At 43.4% G+C, this 13,536-nt stretch overlaps 1 protein-coding gene across 1 annotated transcript in view; it reads left to right on the top strand.

The window, feature by feature from the left end:
- Window positions 1-13,536, top strand: part of Ext1 (exostosin glycosyltransferase 1) — a 277,923-nt gene that overhangs the window by 250,961 nt on the left and 13,426 nt on the right. Inside the window, exons 5-8 of the mRNA NM_010162.2 lie at window positions 2,808-2,940; window positions 5,174-5,292; window positions 7,073-7,168; window positions 12,049-12,138. Of these exons, the coding sequence (NP_034292.2) occupies window positions 2,808-2,940; window positions 5,174-5,292; window positions 7,073-7,168; window positions 12,049-12,138 (438 nt within the window). The remainder of the gene's footprint in view (window positions 1-2,807; window positions 2,941-5,173; window positions 5,293-7,072; window positions 7,169-12,048; window positions 12,139-13,536) is intronic.

The raw sequence follows: 13,536 nt of genomic DNA, 5'->3' as shown, positions 1-13,536 counted from the left end.
ACGCACTACCCATGATTTTGTAAAAGAGAATGGCATAGAACAATAAGGAGCCTGTCATTCTACCCTGTAAATTTACTCAAGTATGATCCTACTGAGGGCCTCAACAAACTCCTCCCTCTCCCTTTCCCTCTCCCTCTCCCTCTCCCTCTCCCTCTCCCTCTCCCTCTCCCTCTCCCTCTCAGTCTCTCTCTCTCTGTGTGTGTGTGTGTGTGTGTGTGTGTGTGTGTGTGTGTGTGTGTGTGTGTGTGTGTAAATACCCAAGGAAGTGTCCAACCTCTAAATGTTATGTCTTCTTTCACAGCAATAAAGTGTAAACACTGAGTGCCATTTAAGAATCCTGAGAGCTGTCTGGTGAAGTGACAGGGAGAGCTAGACATTAGGAGATTGAAAAATGACCTTTCTGTTTGTTGGAATGAGATCCAAACTCCTTCAAACTTTTGACAATCCAAGTTGATATATAAGCTTTTTAGAAGCATATCTGTCAGCCAGGCAGTTCTGGTGCGTGCCTTGAATCCCAGCATTTGGGAAGCAGAAGCAGGTGGGTCTCTTAAATTCAAGACCAGCCTAGTCTATAGAGTAAGTTCTAGGACAGCCAGGGCTACAAAGACAAATCCTATCTCAGGAAGGAAGGAAGGGAGGGAGGGAGGGAGGGAGGGAGGGAGGGAGGGAGGGAGGGAGGGAGGGAGGAGAGACAGACAAACCAAAGTCTTAAAGAATCTTTAATGAATGTGGAAGCTTTTTATTCAGAAGTATTCTCAATTCTTTGCCTAGACAAATGACTATTTTGGTCAGTTCAGAGAAATAAGCTGTGAGTACTATGGGGAAACACATAAAAAGACCAATATTGGCTGTATCTAGAAAATGAAATGAGATTTGGTTTGAAAGACAAAAATCAAATCTTAGATACAAGAATTTAGCAGATTAGTTGACATTCTGAGAGGCTGTCAGTAAATCAGTTTATTGCCAGTGAGAGGATGAACCGTGGAGGCCACACCTCTCTTGGCCAAGATTAAGTTCCATGTGCTATATGCAGTCACACTTGTATCTGCTTGTCAAGATCCATTTAAATAGAGTATGAAACGCTTATTAGAATTTCAAGAGTGTTCCATAACTGATGGTCGTATTTGGAAAATTTGAAAGAAGCCAGACTTTAAAGCGAATGGAGTCCGTGACCATGTGAGGCGTGCCTCCCTGGGACCCGAGCAAATGATGAGCTACTTGTAACATCTCTGAGTTCCGTGTCATTTGTTTGTAGCTTCAATTTCTCATGCTGCCTCTTGCCAATTTATCCTGTGTCTTGATAGCCGAGGTCATTGATATGACCCCATGCTAAAAGGCACATAAATTTAGAACGAAAACAAAAGGGAGATCTAAATAGACCACTATGGAAAGGGAATAATAGCCTGCATTGGGGAAGTATGCAAGATGAAAAAATGTAATAAATGGTATACAGACATTTGCATGCCGTGTAAAACTCTTTCCAGCTCTCACATGTTGCTCACAATAGATGTCTACAGGATGGCACTGCAAACCATGCCTCTGTACCATTGGCAGGAAATATCAACATTATAATTGGATTCCTGAAATCTTCGTCAACTCAGAAAGTTACCTAACCATATAAAATTAGCAATTTTGATCTGAGGGAAAAATAAAAATGCAGATATTACTGAACTGAGATTATTTGTTCCTCTCAATTTCTACCCTACTTCTCTCAGTAGGAAAGTACAGGTGATGTGGTTTAAAAGACCCATAAGGCTCATTTGAGTGTTGTACCCATCACTGAGTGGGATGACATGGTGAGCATATTAATAACTTAGCAAATCCTAGAAGTCCATGCTTAGATTCATGTTTCCTTAAATGTTATATCAGGGTTGATTGGCAGATTCAGTGATTTATTATTGGGAGTCAAACAGCGCTTTATAAATGGTAATAGATACCACCCAACTAAGCCCCTGAGGTGGCTTTTTCTTTGTTGGTTTCTTTGTTTTTTTTGAGTTTTAAACTTTTTTCCTGGTATGATATTCTGTATCAAGTTAATTATTTTCTACATCATATCTTAATGAGTCAATGGTTTTATTACAAGAGTTTTAAAGTCAGAGAGAAAGCCCTAAAGTAGACTAATCACATTCAACTGACAAATGATTCAGGTTGGGAGAAGGTTTGTCTCTAAATGTAAAATTTAATGATCTGCAAGGTCCCAAAGTCCAATGAAACTAATGAACTAGCCTGACAATTACTAGTCTTCATATGCCATGGTTCTTGTCCCATTCCGTAGGATGTTTTGAGCAGTTGTTAAATCACAACTTTTTGAAGTCAAAATACAGAAATCCTTGAGCTGGCTAGTATTCAACGCCCTGCAACTGACTTTGAAAATGGAATGAACGATGGTGACAGGCAATTTAAAACTCCCTCCTGAATTAAAGGGATGGAATGGGGAGTGAGCCTACCTTCTCTTGTCTTTGTTTCTGTCTCCAGATGGCCAACACTGACAGTGCTGTGCACATAGAACGGATCTTGCTGATAAGATCTGAATCTATATAGAGATGCCCCACCACCAGGGGCTGGTGAACTCTTCTGTACACTGTACTTGAGGTGCTTTGTCAGCCAGTCCTTCTCTTGCTCTCACTGTCCTGCCGAGCCTGTCACTGCTTTGTCTCGCACACGTTCCTATCAGTGGGGACTTGGAGGAGGAGCAGTTAGAATGTGCGATGTCTTTTCAACATCATCATTCCCTATCTTGGGTGAGCCAAGACCCTTTCTGAGTATCATCTCGACTCAACCTCACCACCTGCTGCTTTGCTTTCTAGATTATTCAGGACAGAATATTCAAGCACATATCACGTAACAGTTTAATATGGAACAAACATCCTGGAGGATTGTTCGTCCTACCGCAGTATTCATCTTACCTGGGAGATTTCCCTTACTACTATGCTAATTTAGGTAAGTGAATCCTTTTGATTACCCCCCCCAAAGTGGTTATTCTTCCCAATAGCCAGGGTGGGAGATTGTTGTCTGAGCCCCCTTTAAAGAATTGTAAATACAACAGAGTATTAGAAAACAAAAAAGACAGGAAGCCTTCTTTCTCATCTGAGCAGCTATCCTGTACATTTGGTAGACTTCATTGAGAAATGTTCTTAAATTATAGATCATTTTGAACATGAGAAGCGATTAAGTATAAACTTAATATATATGTGTGTCTGTGTATGTATATAGGTATGCCCGTGTGTGTATATCTCCATGATTTTTTTCATAATCTCACTTCTCTTTATGTACATTTAGAAAAACCTGAATTAAGAAGGAGAAATAAGAAATAACTAAGATGATGTGTCAAGGAAGAATTGATGCATTCTTCCAGGGTTTAGTATGGCCCTCTCCTACACAGAGCTAATGGCAGGCTAGATGTTTGAAGGTTTGGTAGAATCTGTACTCACAAGCAGCTTTGACTTGATCTCAGTGGGGTGAAGGATGGGAGCACAGAGATACAGCTCCACAGAGGCTGATGTTCCTACCGCAGGCATTGCCATAGTTGGAGCCCCAGACGCTCTCATGTCAGTGGCATCAGCGACACGTTAGCTCAGAGTTACAGCGTTTAGAAAATGTGGGGCAGTAAGGTATCTTTCAGACTGCTATGATAAAGACTCAGGGTGGTCCTATTCTATATGAATGTGCTCCAAAACACCTTCACCCTTCTTAAATTGTACATACTTAGTTTGAAACCCACGAAGTGAGACTGAAGTTTCGGGCCTAAAGTATTCATCAGCAGTGAATAACCATTTAATGTAAACCGGACTTGTTGGGAGGACCATGTGGAATTCAGTGGATGGTTGACTGAGCCAGTGAGAACTCATTGTGTGTCAAATGCAGTAGATAAGAATCCTAACATTTCTCGTAAAGCTCTGTGATCTTCATTCAGAGTTAGCCCTTTAGAAGTATGTCAATGATGCCTCTTAAACGCTTGCTGGAAAACCTAAAAGCAATGAGTGGTTTCCATCGTTAAGAAGTGTTTCCTCAGTCCTGGGTATCTTTCCTGAGTATACATCAAGAGAAGAAGAAACTCACTTTCTTTCTGAAGTTCAATTAAAATGCTAATTGGAAGGCACAATTTTCCATGTAAAACATTTGCATAATCATTTCACATATACACTCTGATTTTAACTTACATCCCCACCTATATCAAAGTCTAATGGGGATGTTCCCACAATGCCTGGTTCATACCTAAGCTACTAATGTGCCAAATTAGTAGGCCTAAATTAATGAAGTTCTGAAAGGCTCTTAACCTGTTTGTAATTTCCGAGGTCTTGAAGAAGGGCTCCCGAGGGGATACCTTCTTGTTTCTCTGTGGTGGTAATGGTTGATTTGCATATTCATTGTCCTTGCCCATAAAGAGCTCCCATTGGGCAGAAGTCAGTTTCACATACTTTTTCTCTCAGTGGTGTTCCTGTTACACAAAGCAGCCATTCTTGAAAAATGGAGGCTCCCTTAGTGTGATGCTGCTGATGCTGGAGCCAGTGTTGAGGATGCTGATGGTGATAACACAGAGCACTTCTTATTTGCTAATAAGTCCTGTGCTAAGTGCTCAGTGTGTATCAGGGTGCTCAACTCTGGGGATAAATGCATGTCCCAGCCTAAGAAACCCAGAGGATCCACCCATATTTCTCAATGCCACTAACACTGATGGAAGATCTGGGAGTCAGGCCTAAATGGATGATGCTAGGTGTTGTCCTTTGAACTTTTCCTACATTCTAATTCTTTTATGAAATGTTAGTCACACAATCCCCTTTAGTTAATATGCAGGCACTTGTAAATCCACCAATGGAAAAGGCTTGCTTATGTATAGACATAACAGGTAAGTTATGCACCAGAACAGAGTGCATAGATACATATTGGGTAACATTTAAAAAAAAAAAAAAAAAAAAAAAGATGGCAGGCATCACTAAGGGAAGAAAATGTCCACAGAATCTGGAGATGGATGGACACTGGAGAGGTCTCTAGGCTGATTGGCTGTTACATGTCAACTTGCCCTTTTCTCCCCTTCTGTCCATAAATAAGACATGAAGGACAGCTGTACTTGAGGGACAGCAACTCCAGGGTAAACCACTGGGACATGGAGTCTTTTTGCTGAGTCTTCTATTTTTCAGTGCTTCCTTAGGCCCCTCCTATGATTGCCTTTCAGGTTTAAAGCCCCCCTCCAAATTCACTGCAGTCATCCATGCTGTGACTCCCCTGGTCTCTCAGTCCCAGCCAGTGTTGAAGCTTCTTGTGGCTGCAGCCAAATCCCAGTACTGTGCGCAGGTGAGTAGCCTTGTTCTCTGCAGCCTCATTGCATACCTCTCCCACACTTGGCTTTCCAGGATGTTGCTCATCAAGTAACATACCCAGTTCCTCTAGTGATTGGCTAGGCTTTGATACTCTCCTTTTTATCAACTTGGAGACTCAAAAGTGAAACCTGGCACAAGTCAGATTTCAGAATGACCTTTGCCTTGGTGTAAAATGTACCCGCTCCCCCAACACACACATATAGAGATGTTCTGTTTAAAAAAAAATGTATGAAACAAACTACTTCCTTTTTTTCTTTTGTGTGTGGATATGTACGCATGTTTTGAGAGGGTGAGCAATATGTTTGTGTATAGGCACATATGTTCACATATGTGTTTAGGGCAGAGGTGAACCGAGGATATTGTTCCTTAGGTACTGTCTACCAACTTTTTGAGACACTGCCCCACCCTGGAACTCATTGATAAGGCCAGGCTGCCTGGCCAGCAAGCTCCAGGGGTCTGCCTGTTTCTGATGCCCCACCCAGCCTTGGGATTACAAGCACACACTCCCATACCTGGCCTTTCCCCACGGATGCTGGGGATTGCCCTTGTGTTGGCAGGGCAGACATTTTACTCACTGAGCCACCTCCCTAGCCTCTTATTTCATTCATAAACATCAAAATGATAATGTAAACCAAAATGGCCACATGGCGGGACACAGAACACTACGTTCCAGTAACAGTAACAGACTTGGCAGTGTCGGGAAGTGTCGACTTTTCCTTCACAGCGGCCAGGAGAGAGGAGAGAATGATATCTGCGGTAGCAGTGTTTCCCAAATCAGTAGCACTCCGAGAGTCTTAACACTGTTTAGTTTTTTTAACTTGTGCCGGGTGTAGATAAAATGGTTTACAAATGAGAAAAGGCTCAAATCATAGTGAAGTGTTCAGTTTTCAATTCATTGCCTTTAATGGAAATTATAAAGTCACATAAAGCCAGCAACTGTTCAGGGGAATCCAAAGCAGGAACTCATTGTGCTTCTGTCTCAAATTCTTTTATGTCGCCCACTTGCCTGGTGTGGTGTGAGTTCATAGCAGATGTTCGGATGTTTGGTATACATTTTTATTTAACTTGATCACAGTTGCTATTACACTCTTATCATAAGATATCAGAAGTTAGAAAACACTTGATTAAGTTCCGGCAAACTTGAAGTTACTGCTTTTTATTTGTGAGTGAGTGTGTGTGTGTATGTATGTATGTATGTATGTATGTATGTATGTATGTATGTGTGTGTGTTTATCTATGTGTTTGCATATATGTGAGGGTTTATGTATATGTGCAGGCACATATGCACAAATGTGCGTATACATATAGAGTCCATAGGATGACGTTGGGATTTATCTCATTTGTCCTCTTTCATATATGTTAAGGTAGAGTTTCTTCCACACAGAGTTTGTGTATTGGCTTAGCTGGTCTAGTAAGCAAGCTTACCACAAGGATTCTCTACCTCCTAGGGACTAGGATTTTTGGTAGACATACCCACCTGGCATTTTTATGGGTCCTGGGGATCAAACTTAAGCTCTTTACTTGCTGAGCCATCTCTTCAGCCCTTAGAGTTACTACTTTCTCCTAGTCTCTGAAAGTAATCATTTAGATTTCTACCGTTCCTCTCTGGTTGTTGAAGATCGAAAGTTCTAAAGTTGGTACGGGTATGGACTCACTTTGAAATTTTGTTTTGCCAGCTCACTTCTATCCCTCTTTTAGAAGGGGGCCTATAGAAGTACTCAAGACAGCCGTCTAATGATCCCTGTGCCTTTCAGATCATAGTTCTGTGGAATTGTGACAAGCCTCTACCAGCCAAACATCGCTGGCCTGCCACTGCCGTGCCTGTCATCGTCATTGAAGGAGAAAGCAAGGTAGGAGGGGCTAATGTGAGGGGACTGTGGAAACCTACCTCTTCACAGACCACCATGGGTGCTGCTGGCTCTAGAAGATCCCTTAAGAGCCCTTGGGTCAGGGTTATGTCTAACGCTGTACTTGTTCCCGAATGTCTAGCTTTGCCAGCCATGGACTTTGCAATCAGTGAAACTTGCAGAGTTTCACTGCAAACAATCTGGTAGCTAGCTTTCTAAGTTTACATTCTTGGATGCTATTTCCTCATTCATAAAAGGACACTTATACCACACACTTCCTAGGGTAACTGTGAGGGTGAAATGAGCTCAAGGCTCAGCGGTGTTTCCATAAATGACAAGAATGAAAGGTGGCAGTGGCAGCTGCTGCTGCTGATGTTGCATGTGCACAGTTTGTTTAGCTAATGCATTGTGTCCTTCAGGAAAAAGTTCTTCCTTACCCTTCTCTTTAAAAAGTCGTTTCTCCTTATTTTGCCTTGAAGCCTCCTTTCATCCAAAGACCAGCTCAGCCTCGCTGGCCCATTACTTTCATTATCCAGTCCACTCTGCTTAGAACTCAATAACCTTCTGATCGTCTTCTGGCCTTTCAGGGACTATATTTATTGATGGCTTAACTAGCATCTGAAGTCATGTGTCCTGCCCAAGATGGCCCTCCAGTCTCTTTTTCTCTCCTTTCTTCTGTAGCTGCTGGTTATAATGATTCGAAAGGCCATTTGGCTTTGGTCTTGGCCTGCTCTCTCAACTCTCCACCTCTGTCAGCACCCCCACCTGTCTTTCAACCCCCTTCATTCTGCCGTGGTCTTAAAAGTGGGTGCACTATTAACAGTCAGAACCCAGCTCACTCCCCTAGCTGCTACATGGTACTTTCTTTCCCAGTTGTAATTAGTCACTACTCAGTAAAAGTGATATTGGAGAAGCAGTGTCCTCTGAGAGACTTCTTTTGCCAGTTCCACAGAGACTACTTTACCCTAGGTATAGTACCTAAGCCAGAATAGCAAAATAATTAGGTTGTTGGGTCAAACCATTTGAAGCTATCTTGGATCTTTGAAAAGTAGCAAATCCATATGTTCCACATAATGTGGTGAGAATTGCAATGGCCCCATGGAGAAAAGACAAACAGAGCATGTCATTATATACTCATTTTCCACTTAGAACACTGTGTGTTGGTTCTGTGTTATAGACTTACAACACACTGGAGACATCTGGAAGCCTGGACAGTATGCAGATGTATACTAGCAACTCTGAACTTTGGAATTCTTTGGTGTTTTGGCCCCATGAATGACCACATCTCCTGTATCTCTTTGGGCTGTGTGTGTCAAGATATGTGGACAGGACTCAATGTGCCTGACTGGGGCCATTCTGATGTCTTCAGATTGCACGACAGTTTCGTGCTCTAATTCACAAATTGTATACCTTTGCTCCCAGTGAGAAGTGCTGAAGATGCTAATGCCTTTCCTGGGATCGTACCTTGAGGAGGTGCCACACTCTCCCATCAATTTCTATAACTATGCCCCTGGAAACTAGTTTAGTTTTCACCTTTACTTTGGCCACTCATCCCAGTGGGCTGTGTGGCTCATGTGCCTTGTCGTGACTCTCAGTGTCTCGGGTGGCACATTCTCTAGAAGTGTTAGCATTTCAGCCTTGCTGCGGACTCAGTGGATTATAACTTAGCCCCACTTCGATGATTCAGTGAAATATTGTGTATCAAGGACTTAGCCTTGTGCCTACTTAACACACACAAACATTGGCTTGGTTTTTATATGATCTGAGGGGCATGTCTTAATCTCTGTGCCGTCACACACCTTCCAATAAGCAGAAGTAATCATGATACCCAGTTTATGGTGGCTGAAAGAATCAAATGATACCATGTATGCCAGGAATTGTCGACAAGATATCATAGACTCCCCCAAACTTTGGTGCAGGGTGTGTGTAATTATTTCCATAGTTTTTTTTTTTTCCTCTGTACTAGATTTGTCTTGGCCAGTTTCATTGTCATGTTTATAAGTTGTAAAAGACTTGGCTACTCACATGGTTAACCAGTGAACAAACAGGACAAAACCCAGTTATACAATATTGACCTCATGGGTATATGCCTTCCCCTTGTGTTAGTTCACTCAAGAAGGTAATTGGGTCAAGGACTTGAAAGAAAATCTCTTTTTCTATACTAATGGGCTCATAAACTATAGTTCAGAAAAAGGAAGAGAGGGAGAAAGAGAGAGGTAGGAGAAGGAACGAACGAACAAAAGAAGACAGACAGACAGACTGACTGACTTACTGACTTCCCTGTGAAGCCAGTGACTGAGCCCAGGGTGGGGAACAGCCTTCTCCATCCCACAATCTTCATATCTAGCTGGGACTTCAGAGCTGATGTGTGCTGTTTCAGCTGCAAAGTTCTGTTTTGAATTTATAGGGCTTGTCTTCGCAGTTTTCCCCTGTAGGCTGAACACGGGAAAGGTCAGGGCATTGCTAAGCTGCCAGCTAATGGTTTCTGTGGTCCTCTGTGGACATGTAAACAGCTCAGGAGAATCGCTGCAGGCGGAGATTTCTGAGCGCTGTAGATATGGGGTTGCCGACCACTTTGTGTTTTATTTTATTTTGAAAGACTGAGAAAGATTTAAACACACACACACACACACACACACACACAAACACCGAACCCTGACCCACTTGACAGATGTGCGGGAGTAGTCTCTGCAGCCATGTATACTACAGCTCTGTTGCCTGAGCTCTCAGATAGGTTATCGTAGTGTTTCCCAGCTTACAGGCATGCACCTTGGATCTGAGATGAGACAAACTTGGCTTCCCCATGTAAGCAAAGCATGGGAGTCTTTGTGGTTATTAAATGTGCTACTCCCCCCGACCCCCGGGGCCTGTTAGGTGGCTCCTTCTCCGTCTTGCCAGGGTTCAGCCTCTGCTTTGCTACCCATCATTTGAGCATTCGAAGTGAATTGAGGCGGAGCATGCCTCTCGGGTCTCTATGTGTGAATCTCAAGCCTGACTTTTCCAGGACAATGGGGATGGGCTTGTCACATTTGGCCATGCATGTGCTTTTAGGTTCTTTCTCGACAGCCACACTATCTGGGAACAAACCCAAGTTCATGACCTTTCTGTCTCCCCACCCCCCATCACTCCCCAGCCCTAAGATGGGTTTGTTATAAAGATACAATAAGACGAGGGCCATGAAGGGAAGGCCAGGAACATTCCCTGACATACTAGCTAGTCCAGGACAATTGGTTATTGTATAGCACAGTTCTCACAGGCAGAAGCTGTGCCTCTCACGGGTAAGCTTCCATACCTCCATCTATCCCATCAAACTTCTTAGCCCCATGCCCACTGGTGTAGAATGGCCCCAGTGCACCTTTCCAATGTAGCACCTTCCCAGCTTCCCTAACTGTGCACCACACATGCTCATTCTTACCCAGTTAAATCATTGTAGTCTTCATTCCTTTTTTTTTTTTTTAAGAGTAGAGAAACTAAGGCTTCTCTTGTCAATCACTAGCTGTCAACAATTTTCTATTTATTTATTTATTTATTTATTTATTTATTAGATATTTTCTTTATATACATTTCAAATGCTATCCCAAAAGTTCCCTATTCCCTCCCTCCTCCCTGCTCCCCTACCCACCCACTCCCACTTCTTGGCCCTGGCATTCCCCTGTATTGGGGCATATAAGTTTGCAATACCAAGGGGCTTCTCTTCCCAGTGATGGCCAACTAGGCCATTTTCTGCTACATATGCAGCTAGAGACACGAGCTCTGGGGGTACTGGTTAGTTCATATTGTTGTTCCACCCATAGGGTTGCAGACCCCTTCAGCTCCTTAGGTGCTTTCTCTAGCTTCTCCATTGGGGGCCCTGTGTTCCATCTTATAGATGACTGTGAGCATCCACTTCTGTATTTGCCAGGCACTGGCATGGCCTCATACGAGACAACTATAACAGGGTCCCTTCAGCAAAATCTTTCTGGCATTGTGCAATAGTGTCTGGGTTTGGTGACTGATTATGGAATGGATCCCCAAGTGGGGTAGTCTCTGGATGGTCCAACCTTTCGTCTTAACTCCAAACATTGTCTCTATAACTCCTTTCATGGGTATTTTGTTCCCTATTCTAAGGAGGAATGAAGTATTCACCCATTGGTCTTCCCTTTTCTTGATTTTCTTGTGTTTTGCAAATTGTATCTTGGGTGTTCTATGTTTCTGGGCTAATATCCACTTATCAGTGAGTGCAGTAGTCCTCATTCTTAATTCCTTCCACTGGCATAGCAACAATATGCGTGTACGAGCACTATCTATGATTTTTGCTAGAATAGAAATAAAGTCAGTATTGTAAATGTTTGGGCATCTCCAGTGGTCTGGTCTCCCAGGATGTGTACCAGGATGGAATATGTCATCTTCCCTGTTCTTTCCTGCTCTCGGGATACTGGTTATCTCTGGGAGTCCCTTGTGCTTGCTGAACCCTTGTCTCTGTGGCCCCATTTCCGTCTCTGCCTGGTCATTCCCACCTAGTCGGAGGGCCTGCCTAATTTATGATGCCCATGAAGCCTTCCTGTGCTCTTCTGGTAGCTGACTCTGCTGCCCTCCAGTCTGGCACTTTTCATTCTGAGTGAAAGCCAGTCATGTAGCTCTCCATCTCTACTGACTCTGGGTTCCTAAAGGCAGGCCATAAATCACGTTTGGTTTCATCCTTACTGTGGTTGGAGTGGTACCTGTAGGTGCTCAGTAATTGCTGCCTGGGTTAATTTTTGCTGGTGGTCGATGGAAGACGTTTGCTGTGGCAGATGTCAGGTAATGGAACAGTCTTCGTGATGATGTGACTGGCAGAATTTTCCTGACAGTAGACTCTAACGTGGCTTCTCCATGCACCTAACCTCACTTCTCTTACTCCCCAGGTTATGAGCAGCCGGTTTCTGCCCTATGACAACATCATCACTGATGCTGTGCTCAGCCTGGATGAGGACACTGTGCTTTCAACTACGGAAGTAAGAATGGTGCCTCGGGAGCAGGGCGGGGCTCTCTGGCAGGTGCCTTCAGGCCTGAGAGGTGCTGGGATCGCTCTTGCCCTTGCCTTGCTAGAAGTTGAAAACGTTTCCCAAGTCTTCCTGAAGTGGTTTTAATTAACCCAGTTCCTGCTAGCGCCTTGCCACCCCCTGGCACCCTGAGAAAGGCACTTTCCCCCTTTGTTTTCTCTTCTAATTAAGACCTGATTTGTGTGGCTGTTCTTCTCCCCTCCCCCTCTCATCTTTCATCTCCTTTTATTTTTTAAGTAGTACAGCTGTAGGCAGGTGTGTGGAAACCCAGGGATGGAATACCTATGTCCTGAAACTCTCTGGTCAAGCATCCCACCCTTCTGCAGTTACAGCGCTCTCTGTGCCCAGGATGCACATTTGTGGCTTCTAAAAGGCTATTTTTTTGTCTCATCTAAAGTGCTTCCTGCTCCCACATGCACACACTCATTCATTCTCACTCTCTCTCTCTCTCTCTCTCTCTCTCTCATACACACACACACACACACACACACAATCACACACACACATACTGCATTCACACACACACACACACTGCATTCACACACAAGCAAACAGTTTCATCTGAAGGCTGAGATGGAGACCTTCTATTTTGAATGTTCAAGTATTTGTGCCAAAAAATAAGATTACACAGGGAAGTCTGTGTGGAGAAAGAGAAAGAAGAGGGAAGAGATAGGTGATGGAAAATTTTGTAGCTGGATTGAGTATTGATTGCTGAGGCTTCAGGCCATAGATGAGATCAAAGATATCTCTATGAAAATATAGAATCACATTATTAATGTGATCACATTATTAATGGTAGCTCTTAAAGGCACAGAGACTTCGCTAATTAGCTTTTCCTTTTCTTTTTTTTCTTTTTTTTTTTTTTAGCCTGGAATCGTTTTTTCTTTTGTTTTAGAAATTGGCACTTGCCAGCACGCACTCTTTCGGACCCGGAGTGTAGGTCTAGTAGACACACTTACGGTTGATATAGGCTGGCTAACTACCCTTCCTCCTTAAGATCCCATCGTTGTAACTATGTTTTAGTCTTTACCAATTGTATTAAGCAGGTCCTAAATAACCCCGGCTCACCTGGTTCAGTGCCTCTTTGCAACCCGAGTTCTATAAAGACTTGTTAGTGACTGGGTCCTGGGAATGGACACTGTGCCAATGCAAGACTGACCACACAGCCTCTGTGTCACATGTCTCGTGGCAAGATGACATGCTACTGGGCTGAAGATGTGATGACCAGGCAAAGAGAAGGCCTGAACAGTGAGCCTTGAGACACTCCAGCTGGTATTTCTCTGCAGCTTGCTGCAAAGGAAAGCTGGCATCCTGAGAGCACATTCATTCAACAAGTGTTTGCTGAGCGAT

The sequence above is a fragment of the Mus musculus genome, chromosome 15 (genome assembly GCF_000001635.26).
Source record: "Mus musculus strain C57BL/6J chromosome 15, GRCm38.p6 C57BL/6J".
Classification (NCBI taxonomy): Eukaryota; Metazoa; Chordata; class Mammalia; order Rodentia; family Muridae; genus Mus; species Mus musculus.
The sequence above is the reverse complement of the archived record's forward strand: the minus strand, read 5'-3'. Positions and strand labels throughout refer to the sequence as shown.